This window comes from Piliocolobus tephrosceles, chromosome 9, assembly GCF_002776525.5.
Source record: "Piliocolobus tephrosceles isolate RC106 chromosome 9, ASM277652v3, whole genome shotgun sequence".
In the NCBI taxonomy this organism is placed as follows: domain Eukaryota; kingdom Metazoa; phylum Chordata; class Mammalia; order Primates; family Cercopithecidae; genus Piliocolobus; species Piliocolobus tephrosceles.
In genome coordinates, this window is record NC_045442.1 from 29170365 (window position 1) to 29183262 (window position 12898).

General features: G+C 38.3%; 1 protein-coding gene across 1 annotated transcript in view; it reads right to left on the reverse strand.

The window, feature by feature from the left end:
* Positions 1-12898, reverse strand: part of CFAP58 (cilia and flagella associated protein 58) — a 108720-nt gene that overhangs the window by 11540 nt on the left and 84282 nt on the right. The window contains exons 15-16 of the mRNA XM_023206584.2: positions 2505-2624; positions 110-243 (exon numbers count right to left, since the gene is read on the reverse strand). Coding sequence (XP_023062352.2) covers positions 110-243; positions 2505-2624 — 254 coding nt within the window. The remainder of the gene's footprint in view (positions 1-109; positions 244-2504; positions 2625-12898) is intronic.

Here is a 12898-nt window from a genome sequence, read left to right on the forward strand (position 1 = left end):
CCCTGCGACTTAGTTTACCCCAGTGAAACTTGCAAGTCTGTGACTGTTCACCAAATATTTTCTTATGTGCAGATAATAGGCACAAATAGGACGTTTGACTAATTCTTACTTTTGAAGTTGTTCTTTACGTTTCTGAGCGAGGTATTTCTTCTTTAAATTCTGGAGCTCATTGGTAAGTTTCTCTACCTCATATTTATATTCTTTGCTCTGTACTTCATACATATTCAGTTCTGAAGACAAAACCTAACATGGCAAATAAAGCAGTGTTAACAAAAGACACAATATCCTTTTCTGAGAAATCTTTTAATCTGCTACCATTTACTGCAGTGGAGCTAGAGGTGCAAAACAATGCCCAAGCATCACAATTAATCTGCATGCTTCCACCTGCTCAGGGTCCACGTCTGAGTAGAAACCTGGCTGAGGGCTGAAGATGCATCATCTGGTTGCAACTTTAAATAAAATATCATTCCCCCACTTAAAAGAAGAACTATTAGACAACATTCGAACAGGCTCACAGATGAATAGTCTAATGTGCTTCAAGGAATATCATGAATAGAGACAGAAAAACTCCCAGATACACAGTCTAAAATTGCTTTTAAAGCCTTAAAAAAAAGAGAGAAAGTATTCAAGAAAAACATCACTAGAACGTGTGATTCATCTGAGGATTATGAAAAAAATTATTCTGAAATCATCCTGCCATCACTGCTAACTAAGCATTCAATGTATGTGTTTTCAGGGTTGTGATGCTGCTGAATGCCTATCCCTTCTTTACTGTGTTCTTTGGGACCCTTCAAAGCCTGACTACTTGCTTCCTTCCGTTGCTGTGTTCAGTAGCTGCTGCTGGTCTTGGGCTGGACAAGAAGAGTGGGGATTCACTCATCTGCATAGCACATAGTGCATGCCAAAGCTGGGGTGTGCTCCCCACCAAAACCAAAAAGAGAAAAGGAAGGCTATAGTTCTAACAGGCATGCAATAGGCTGGATTTATTTTTCCTCTTGTTTGCTATTTTAAAGCTTTGCATAAAAGGGAGATCTCAGCCTTCTTAGTGTTCATCTGCTTCTGAACTCTTTCTTCTTCACTGCTGTGAAAATGATTCTGACTATGTCATAATGGGCTAAAGAATGTAATTTTCATGCTGAGAAAAAAAAAAAAGAAAAAAAAAGCCTGTCTCAATAGTTAAACTCGTAGAAACAAAAACCCCGCTTCTAAACCATGAATGTGGAATTTCCTAAAAGAGTAGGTAAGTATGAAGGACAAACTGGCAGGCATGCTCAGTACCACCCACCTCTAAACCTCTTCATGAGGGGTCACATTTCATTTGAGTGAAAAATCTGGATTTCCTGAGACAAAGGGTTAAATTCACAAAAGGCTCCTGTGAGCTTTTGAAGGCAACCCGGAGCACTGTGTGAATAAGATAGCTCTGTGCTTTTCTAATCTATATCTACCTCTGAGAAAACGCGAAAATAATGTGTTTTCTTTAAAGTATTCAATTTTTTAAAGGAACAAAATAATCAAAAGATTATGTCTTATGCAAAACTCAAATTACGTCTCAGGATATTCATGTGAAATGAACATTCAGAGTGACAAATTGAAAATTAATGCTCTAATTAGACTTGCTTCATTTGCCCTTTTAAAATAAAAGGATGCAGTTTTACAATGTCCTGTTTTTGAAGGGGTTAGGGCTATACTAGTAGGGTGGCATATATTTCACCCCAGGCAGAAAGTCAACGATTATTACCCTCATTGGGCAGGAAGTGCCAGAATTCAACTGGCACATGCTTCATCCTGTGGCTGTGTGTGTAAAACTTCCCCGACATGCCAAGAATATCTAAGTACTCGCTTAGGAGGTAAAGCTCAAAATACAGTGTGAACATGCACAATTTTTGAGAAAACTTTACAAAGGCACATATAAAAGTAAAACACTCCACATCTCTGCAACTGAGGGTCTTACGTGACTTAGAAGGGAATCACACTATCAGAAAATCTTGCCTGATTTTATTTCCCTTTCATGGTTACATATTTAAGAGCTGGTCAGGAAGCAAAGCCCTTAGGGCCGGGCAGTAGCTGGACTACTTCTGTGTATGTTTATTTCAGATGGGATGGAATACCAGAGACCCACCGTGGCATGGCAGTCTGCTTCAGTTGGGCAATGGTGTTAAAATATTTCCTTTGCTCATCCCTGCCCTTCAAGTACTCTAACAAATCATCTTGAGATCATCCATATAAACCCCGTCCCCCACATTTCCATTTCGTGGTCATCATCTTTTCGTCTCTTGCTCACCTGCCTCTTTCTGGAAATGGAGAACGGTGCTAATAGTCCAGGAAGAGAGGGGTAGCTCTGAGGTCAGCTGGCTCATCCTAGACTAGAGCTCTAAGAAAGCTGACCTCAGAGGATTGTGGCATTGAGACACTGGTTCATTGTGTGGAGGCAGTGGACTTGTCCAGGCGTGCTCCCCGGAGTGTGGCTGCCCTGGGACCAGGAAGGAACAGGGGCTACCACTTACTTTGAGCTGCTGCTTCTTGTCATGCAGCGTGCGTCGGTAGAGTTTCAGCTGTTCCGCAGCCTCAGGTCCAGGCTGGCGGGCCAAGACGTGCTTTAGTTCCATGTAGAGTTTCTCCTTTTCCTAGTAGAGAGCAGAACCAGGAGCAGAGATAAACGGCCCCGTCAAAACAGGGAAAATGCCTTTCACTGCACGGCCAGCACGATGAGCTATTTCACAGCTCCACAGTGATCACATTCACTCACAGATCCATTCAGCCATGCATTGAAACAATCCTTATGAAGGGCCGGGAATGTGCCCAACCTTTGGATACAAGTAATAAGACAATGAGTAAGAGAAAGTTCCTCTCTACCCGAACATAAAATCACAAGGACTGGGAGACAAGGGCAAGGATAGAAGATCTTGCCAGGAAAAGGAGGGAGTGACTGACTCTGGTTGGAGGAGTTGGTTGGAGGAAGGAAGTAAAAAAGAGAATTTTTCAAGAAATATAATAGCCTGGTGCAGTGACTCATGCCTGTGATTCCAGCACTTTGGGAGGCCGAGGTAGGAGGGTCGCTTGAGGCCAGGAGTTCAAGACCAACATGGGCAACATAGTGAGACCACGGCTCTATTTAAAAAAAAAAAAAAAAAAAAAAAAAAAACAAAGAAAGAAAGAAAGAAAAGAAAAATACAAAAATTAGCCGGACATTTTGGTGCATGCCTATAGTCCCAGCTACTTAAGAGGCTGAGGTGAGAAGATCATTTGAGCCCAGGAGATCGAGGGAGCAATGAGCTACGCACCACTGCACTCCAGGCCGCATCTATAAAAAAACAGAAAAGAAATATGATGGCATGAGAAGAAAAGAAATCTGAAAATGGTTTGAGCGAAGAGGTAAATATCCAGGGAAACTCGGGTATGCATATTGGTAGACCTAAAAGAAAGGATTTTCTAGAAACCCTAAGCAAATGATAATTCTGTAACTTTATTTAAACAATAAACAATGTGAAATCCCCATTTGAATCCTAGAGTTTAATTGCTTGTAAAGTGTTTTCAGATCCTTGAACTAAAGAAATTACATACAAGCAAAGATTTATTTCTAAAGCATCTCAATTCTAGATTTCCATATCACTAAACTGCAATAATTTGAATAAACATTGATAAAGTCTAGTGTGTCTACTCATTAGTCTCTGTACACATTTATTTCCTTAAGATAATTGTGGTAAGCACCAGCCCTCTCATTAAATTAAACATTCAATCAAATGGATATTAATTTTTACCTATAGCTAAGTATTCTTAGCATTGTTATCAAATAATCTGTTTTTAGCAGAGAATATAAAAGTCATAAAAAATTAGGTGAAAGAAAAGTCATTAACTAGTCATTGTTAGCATTTGTTTTGGTTTTTCCTTTTCCCTGGCCAAATTATTGAAACTTCATTACAAAAACATAGCTCTACTTATAGAAGAGTGTATGCAGCTTAAAAAGTATTTGGATGGAATCAGCTTCGGGAAAAACACATATGAAAATGATACTCACCATTTAAGAAATAATTCCACAAATGACAAGGAAATCCAAAAGCCCGTGCAAAAGAAGAGAACTTGAACAAATCGAATTACAAAGTGATGATTTTTCCCTTGCTGTACAACACCTCTTGTCACACCTTACAATATAATCTTCACAGTAAATGGATGTAGCAGGCAATGAGAAAGATATCAGGAGGTGAGTTTATTTTCTATAGACACTTAACACCTGCTCTGTTGGGAAAATAACACTTCTGACAAGGCTTCAAGATTCAATTTGGAGAGGGTAATAAATACGTGGAGAAGCCCATGAAACAGTTTTGTCCATTCTTTCAGCTCACCTTTCTCTATACCAGAGTACAGATAGACTTGCAAAGGAAAGAACCTCACAATGACAGAGAGAAAGCAGTCTGGTTTGGGATATAATAATGTCTTAAACTGAAATGATCATCTTACTCCAAGCATCTTGAAATGTTTCACAGGTGTAATTCTCTTCAATTACTCTTGGTAGGTTGAGAGGAGAGAAACACAGAAAAGAAAGTTTGAAAGAAACAAAATACTGTCACCTCACCACAAAGGTGAGGATCTCAGCATCAGCAGGAATTAATGGTGCCTCTAAAGTCCGTTGGCAAGTCAAAAACCTAGTGATGGTATACCCCAAGAATCACCTTTCCTGTGCAAAACTTCCCCTGGGGCTCAAGGACAGGGTATCACCCTGAAAATATTTGGGCAAAATTGAGCTACAAAATTCCAACTACATGATATTATGGATAGAAGAATCAAGCCAGAAGGTAGAATCACGTTCAAAGCCACATTAGAAAGTAATGATGGTAAGAGCATGACTCACCACCTCCATCTCCCCATCTACACCATCTAAATAAGCCCTGCCATGTCCTCTAATAGAAAGCACAGTCTTCTGACACAGAGTGAATGATATTGTCATGTATCCGGTCTTCTTCATCACTTCCAATATCTTTTTTCTTTACTTTTTGTTCTTTTTTTTGAGACAGGGTCTCACTCTGTCACCCAGGCTGGAGTACAGTGGTGCAATCATAGCTCACTGCAGCCTCGACCTCCTGGACTCAAGCAATCCTCTCACCTCAGCCTCCCTAGTAACTGGGACTACATGCATGCACCACCATGCTTGGCTAATTTTTGCACTTTCTGTAGAGGCGGGGTCTTGTTATGTTGCCCAGGCTCATCTCCAACTCCTGGGCTCATTTTATCCACTCACCTCAGCCTCCCAAAGTGCTGTGATTACAGGTATGAGCCACCACACCCAGCCTAGTATTTCTTTCTAGGATGTAACCTTAATTGAAATGGATTTATTCTAAAGAATAGCTGAGCAACTGAACAGTGAGGGCCCACAAGTATGGAGAAAAGTGAAGAAACTGAATTACCACTAGAACTGTCTGGGTAGTCAAGTCAAAAAGTTCTGAGAATTAAATAACCCAGGGCAAGTGAGCCGTTTGTGTTCATGGTGGATAGAAGAAATAACAAATGAAACTTCAGAGACTAAGATAGTGAAATACATGAAGAGCAGAGGCAAAGGGAATGGGGGCGGTGGTTGGAATGCGTATTGCCCAGCTTCACCACGCGTGAATTTTGGTCAATACTTACAGTGGAAAACCTGTCTGATAAAGCAAAGTCTGGTCAGCATTAACATTCTAGCCTTGTGTATCACACAGATTCATATTTTGGGAGAACATGCTAGTAATTTGGATAAATATGAAATGCTTGATGGATTGAAGGTCTTAAGTACAATTGTCTTCCAATTTATCTCTCTCGTAACCCTCTACAAGGGAAAACCAAGCTCTTCAAACATTGTGCAATGGTGTGTATAATAACCCCATTTAGAGACAAAGCATGCAATTCTATTATAAAGAGAATCTATCGTATGCAACAGAGACTCATTAGCGGTCCAATGTATATTTTCTCCATAAGCCAGCAGTGGCAGAACCAGCTGCCTTATAATACATATCCTGTCCTTCTTCATTAAGCCACATCCATTTCTCCTTAAATCTAGTAGATTAATTTGTCACTTGGTTAGAAGCACCATACGTCAATGAAACATCATAAGAAAATCATAAAGAGTATATTATTTCCCCACCAATAAGAGATTGCATCTTCAGGTTGGCATTTCTTTTATTCAGAGTTTGCTGGTGATGCACAGCAATAGTACTTTGTAGCATGCTTCACTATTTATTTTACAAACAGCTATACTGGAATCAAGTTCAACTACTAATACCAAAAGAGTAGCTCTCTCTTTGGCTAAGCATGTCTTGAGAGCACTAACCATACTATGTCTGTCCTTGAAATGATAGTCTCTTCCTAGATACCCTGTTCTATCCATTGGACAGGCCATCAGATCTGATTATGAATTCTTTTGCTGTGAAGAATCTGCCAAGTTATGCTGGGTAACTGTACTTCTCATTGTCAATATCAGCTGAGTATAGTAGTAAGAAATTAATTATGGTATTAGCTTCCAATAATGCTGTTATTATATGGTGGCAGTCTGTAACTTCACAATGGAAATTCCAGACATATTCTGAACAGCCTATGTAAATAAGAGTCAGTGCTCTTCCAGGTACAATTCAGGAGGAGAAATTGAATTAATCACAGAACTCCTTTTCCCACCAAGCTAAGGTTTTATAGTCACTGTCTGTTTATATCTTCAGCTGAAAACAGAACGTAGTTCAAATTCAGTGTGCACCTCAGCTCCCCTTCTTCCTCAGCTCACCTACTTGAAGCAATAATTGACCAAGAGGAACTAATTTATTCCATTTTCATCTGAATCTGTATTTGGCAAATGCCAGTGCATTGATTCTGCTCACCCTGGAGTCATCAATTTGCTTGGGTGAGAGTTGGGAATAATCACCTCAGTCTGTGAACAAGCTGACTCAAGTGAAACAGGCCGCTTTCCTCCAGACCAAAGACACATGCTTATCTACACCTACCAGGGCAAAAGCTACCCACTCAGATGCTTGAGTGCCAAGAACTCCAAGGAAAGAGATACCATCTTGCCTTCACTCCAGCCTTACCCAGTGGGTTCAAGATAATGTTGATTTTTTTTTAATTCAATAACCACTACTTCTGAGAGAAGTTACTTCACAGAATATACAGAAAATCTCTTTTTCAAAATGTCAACAGACATCATGTTACTACCAACAGTATTTTATCTTTATAAACCCATTATTTCTCTCCAACTGAATTTTGAGCCTTTAAGGCTAGAACCATGGTGGATCTCTCTATATATAACTCGCACCTACTGTTGTGCTCTCCTCGTTCTATTGAGGAAGCTCAATAATTTCATTGATTGCAATTACATGGTCAGCAAACTATGCCCATAGTATTTTACCAATATACATCAATACAGGTACAGATATATTTGTGTTGAGAACTTTTACTTGAATTAAACCATTCGATAACATCTTCCAGTTAGCAGAGCTTGCATAATTCACTTTACTGAGCTGGTGCTATGAGTTCCATCACATTGAGCAATATTTATTTATTATGTATGTTGTGTATAACTCAGAAAATCACTCGAGGTACAACCTTGCCTTGATCTCTTAAATGTTTATAGAGGTTTTCTGATAGTTCAAGTAGTTTCAAACATTTTTTAAAATTCATAAGACTTGCAAATGTATTCAAATTAATTGGCTCTGAAAAGACTACTTGTATGTGCATGTACATACTGATACACATAATTATAAAAATGTAAGCATAACTTTTTTTTTTGAAATAGAGTCTCACTATGTTGCCTAGCCTGGAGTACAATGGCACGATCTTGGCTCACTGCAACCTCCGCCTCGCGGGTTCAAGAGATTATGCTGCCTCAGCCTCCTGAGTAGCTGGGATTACAGGCGCGTGCCACCATGCCTGGCTAATTTTTGTATTTTCAGTAGAGATGGGGTTTCACCATATTGGTCAGGCTGGTTTCGAACTCCTGACCTTGTGATCTGCCCTCCTCAGCCTCCCAAAGTGCTGGGATTACAGGCATGAGCCACTGCGTTCAGCCGTAAGCATAACTCTTAAACTACATTCCTCAACTAAAAAATGTGTTGACTTTTTAAACAGCCTCCTTAAACACAGAAATCCTAATTGCACACATAACTCTTTTCCAGAATTGAAAAAAAAAATGCAATACATTTTTGCCTCTTTGCTTGGTTTCAGCCCTTTTTCCATCCCCCCACTACCATCCATAATTCTTAACAGAAGACAAAAGCTACATTTAAAATTCTAAGCAAAATTACTTCCCTCTGTATATAAAAGCAACGCTAGAACACTGCCTGATTTATCTGGAAATGCCTGTTTTCATTAGCAGAAAAATAAATTAGAAACTCTGTAAACATATTACATTTCTATCTAGCTTTAGAAAAGAAAAAATAATGCCTAATACCTTGGGGCTTTCTTGTTTATTGGCTTTATAACGAAGATGTCAGCTAAACTGAACTCTGGGCCCATCTTGTTTATGATGTCATGAAGTAGTAAAGCCCACTGGAGAGGATAGGAAATGCTGGCATTTGGTGATGAAACAGAATTACACAGCCAAGTTCCTTATGAGCAGGGACCTAGTTGGTTACACAGTGGTTCTTGGCTTTAGATGTAGATGAGTAAGTGTTTTATGAGGCATATGAGAAATTTGCATGCGCTAACCTTCACCATTTTTGTAACAATAGGAAAAATGCTTCTGGTGCTTTCTGATGTAAGCAACACAAGCTTTCTTGAGAGCTCTTTTTGCAAGGGACTTTATTTCCAAAATGCAAATACATGTATGTAAAATCTGGTACAAAGTATGTAATGCTCTAGGCTAGCCTGAACATTGTTACCAAAGCTGTTTGCTTGCTTTAACTTTGCACCTTACCGAGCAATTTAATGCATGCGAAGAATCTGCACGTATTGAAAATCATAACAGTGTTTTTTCTTAAAGCCAGTAATGAAACACGTCCAGAGAAATTCAAGTCAACTAAGTATCTATTTAGCAACAACTCTATGTGCGTGACTGTTCTAGGTTCACACAGAGATCAGTAAGGTTGGCCGGGTGCGGTGGCTCACGCCTGTAATCCCAGCACTTTGGAAGGCTGAGGCAGGCAGATCACTTGAGATCAGGAGTTTGAGACCAGCCTGGCCAACATGGCAAAATCTCATCTCTACAAAAAATACAAAAATTAGCTGGGCATGGTGGCAGGCACCTGTAATCCCAGCTACTTGGGAGGCTGAGGCAGGAGAATCACTTGAACCTGGGAGGTGGAGGTTACAGTGAGCCAAGATTGCTCCACTGCACTCTAGCCTGAGTGACAGAATGAGACTCTGTCCACTCCCCACCAAAAAATAATCAGTAAGGTCTAGAGTTTAGTATCCAGTTATGGAAAAACAAATAACTAAGTCATTATAAAACAAAACAGAGTCATGCCATGTTCCCAAAGAGGTGCTAGGAGTACTATGCATGTGTAGGTAAGTTCAAAAGTGGAGATGATATCAGTTTGGTGGGCCAAGGAAAGGGAAATATTTCAGATGCATCTTGGTGGGAGAAGAAGTAGCAGTAATATTTGTGGATCTGAAAAGGTCTTCACTATCAAAGGACAAATTTAATAGATAAAGCCACTTGAAGTTAATCCATTTTAAATAGTATTCATTGTCTCCACGATGATTAAATTTCTAAAACTTATCTGAATACCACGGAGAAATTTGTTTGGGGGAATTTGATAGTTATTGATGTACATCTGTTAAGCAGATGACAGACATAAGTCCTCATTCCCTAGAAACGTTTTCTGATTACATTTTGCCTCCTCTCCTTTGGTTTTGCTGGTTGTAAATATTTGGACTGGAGAGGACTCCATCCTTGAAGCTGGATCATTGGATTCAAATCATTACCTGGCTAGAATAGGGAGGATGAATTGCAAGGATTCAAGGATGGGTATCAGATTACCGGGAACAAAGGAAAGGATTCCTGCCCCAACCAAATCACATTCATGGGGATATTTTTTAAAATTCAACTTAACTGGCTATTCCAAAGGATTTTTTTTCCTATTCTTGGTGAATAGAGCCCTTCAGATGCAAAATAGAATTGTGTTTTCTATGTTTTGGTAAAAGGAGCTAAACAAGGACCTATAGATACATGCTAGAGCGGTCTCCTCTGGAGAAGTTAGCATGAGTAGATGGTAAATGTCTAAAGGGGAAGAAGAGGAGTTGTTTGAAATAGTAAATCAGTAAGTCACTTCCAAATTTAAAGAAAATTGGAGTTGAAGAGTAAGTAGGTTTCCAATTGGCTTTTGCTATTTTTCTTTGAAAATATGTTGTTGTTGTTGTTGTTGAGACAGAGTCTCACTCTGCTATCCAGGCTGGATTGCAGTGGCACAATCACAACTCATTGTAGCCCTGACCTCCTGGGTTCAAGCAGTCCTCCTACCTCAGCCTCCCAAAATGAAATGAAATAAAATGGTGTCCAATTTTCAAAATAAACGATAAAATAAAAGTTCAGTGAGATTTTTTTCCTTGAAACACTGATCTAATACTCATAGGTTTTTTTGTCTTATAGTTAACAAAATTTACATTTTAGTTGTAATAATGTGCTACTATTAGAACAAACAAATAACCAGTAAACCCCAATTAAAATGACTGGTGTTTTTTGACATAAATGACAACATTATATTACAGTATAGTTTGACTTCATATATCTGACTACTATAGTGCACATTTTCTTAAATTTTTATTATGTAACAATCATACTAAAGAATATACATAGCATATACAGCTATAAAGCATGATAATAAATGCTCAGGGTAAACCCATCACCCAACTTATGAAATAGAATATTCTCATTACCAAGAAGCTACTGTGTACTCCCTTCTCCAACCCACCTCTGTGCTTACAACCATCATCCAAGGTAAGCACCATTCTGAAACCCATTATCATAATTGTCTTGATTTTTCCATATAGTTTTATCACATATCTGTTACTTAGTTTCGCTTTGAGCTTTATAAAAATGTATCTGAGTGTATCTAGTTTTCTTTGGCTTGTTTGTTTTCCTCAATAATATAGTTCTAAGATTTACTGAACCATAAATATTATGGTTATTGTGTGTTTCTGTTCATGTAGTTGATTTGATATTCCACTGGGTAAGAATTCCACAATCTCTGCATTCACCTGTCAGTTGGTATTTGGGTTGTTTCTAGGGTTTTGTTTTTATAAACATTCTTGTGCATGTTCCCAAGTTCACAAGTCCAAGTCTTTCTAGGATATAGACATACGAGTGGAACTGCTGCATCTTAAAGCTATATGAACATTCAACTCTATAAGGTAACAGAAAATTATTTTCCAAAGTGCTTTATAAAAATTCCCATTGATTTGTATACTTGCCATTGCTGAGTGTTGTCAGGCATTCCTAAGCAAAGGACCCAGTTAAGCCATACCCAGACTCCCGACCCACTGAAGTTAGAAGATAACGTGTGTTGTTTTAAGCTGTGAAACTCATGGTTATTTGCAGTGGAGCAATAGATAACTAATACAGACATGTTAAGTTTTGTCCTTCTAGAAACAGTAAAATGGCATCTCAATGTTATTATATGTCCCATCAAATGTTCCATTTCCCTCCTTATAAAATTATTTTCTCCCCAAGTTTATTCATTTGTGTTTCCTCCTCTGAGAAATGCCTGTTCACATATAGTTTTTTTTTAACTGATTTGTAATTATTTATATATTCTGGATATAGAAAGAAATATAAAGTTTGTGCTTTTCTTTATAATTTCTCTTAGGGAGCAGACATTCTTAATTTTAATGTAGCAAGATTTATACATATTTCTTTTATGGTTAATGTTTGTATTTTATTTAAATACTCTGAACAAGTATTTTTAAAATATTTCTGTTAGCAGTAATATTTAAAAACTTCATTAATTTCTTCCAAATTCCCTCTTAATCCTTTGATATTTAAAACATTCTTTTTTGAAGTGCCTATACTTATATTTGTTCAATTTTCTCTTTTTCCACTAGATCCTAATTTAGATCATTGCCTTTGTACATGATTCCAGCATTTTTCTAGTATCATGAAGTTGCATTGACTTCATGGTATCTAACATCTTTTGCAAAGTTTAATTTTACAGTTGCCATGCATCGTATTTGCATTGTACTGTTGGGTATTAATAATGTTAAACAATTCTACTGAAACAGACCAATGATGTCAGGATGGGCAAGGATTAGTCATACGATGCTGGGAGGAATGTCTGAGTAGGAAATAGTCACATAAATGGCAAGCTCATTTGTTAATATTTTTATGTTACAACAACCTTTACTTTCCTGCACAATCTCACATTTGGGAGAATTGGACTAAAAATACTGGAAAGGAGTAATAGAAGCAGTAGCAGCGGCTCTCAGTTTTAGATCAGGTATTATGAATATGCCAGACATGGCGCTAAGCTCAACACATGGGTTACTTAATAACTCCACACAACAAACCTGTGAGCTGATTGTTGTTATCCCTATTTTCCAGATGAGGACGTTGAGGTTCAGAAGTGTGACTTGCCCAAATAAAACAACTAAAAGGTGTCAGAGCCAAGATTTGAACTTATATGAAATAGAACATTTCAATGACTGAGAGAGAAATTGATATATAAAATCTCTTTGCTCTTAATCACTATGCATACTACTTATAACAGATGGAGAGTAAGAGAAGAGAACAATACAATCAAAGTCACAAAGGTGAAGAAGTGAGAGCTTAAAAGCATCCAGTAAGTAGCTCGATTTGGCTAGAGCCTGATGCTTGTGCAAGGTACTCTACACCAGGGACTGCCTTACCAGCCTAGAAAGGAGGTACTACATATGCCTTGAATGACAGGCAGATGAGTTTGTTTTCAATACGATAGGCACTTGGAAGCTGATATAGTTTGAATATTTGTCCCTGACC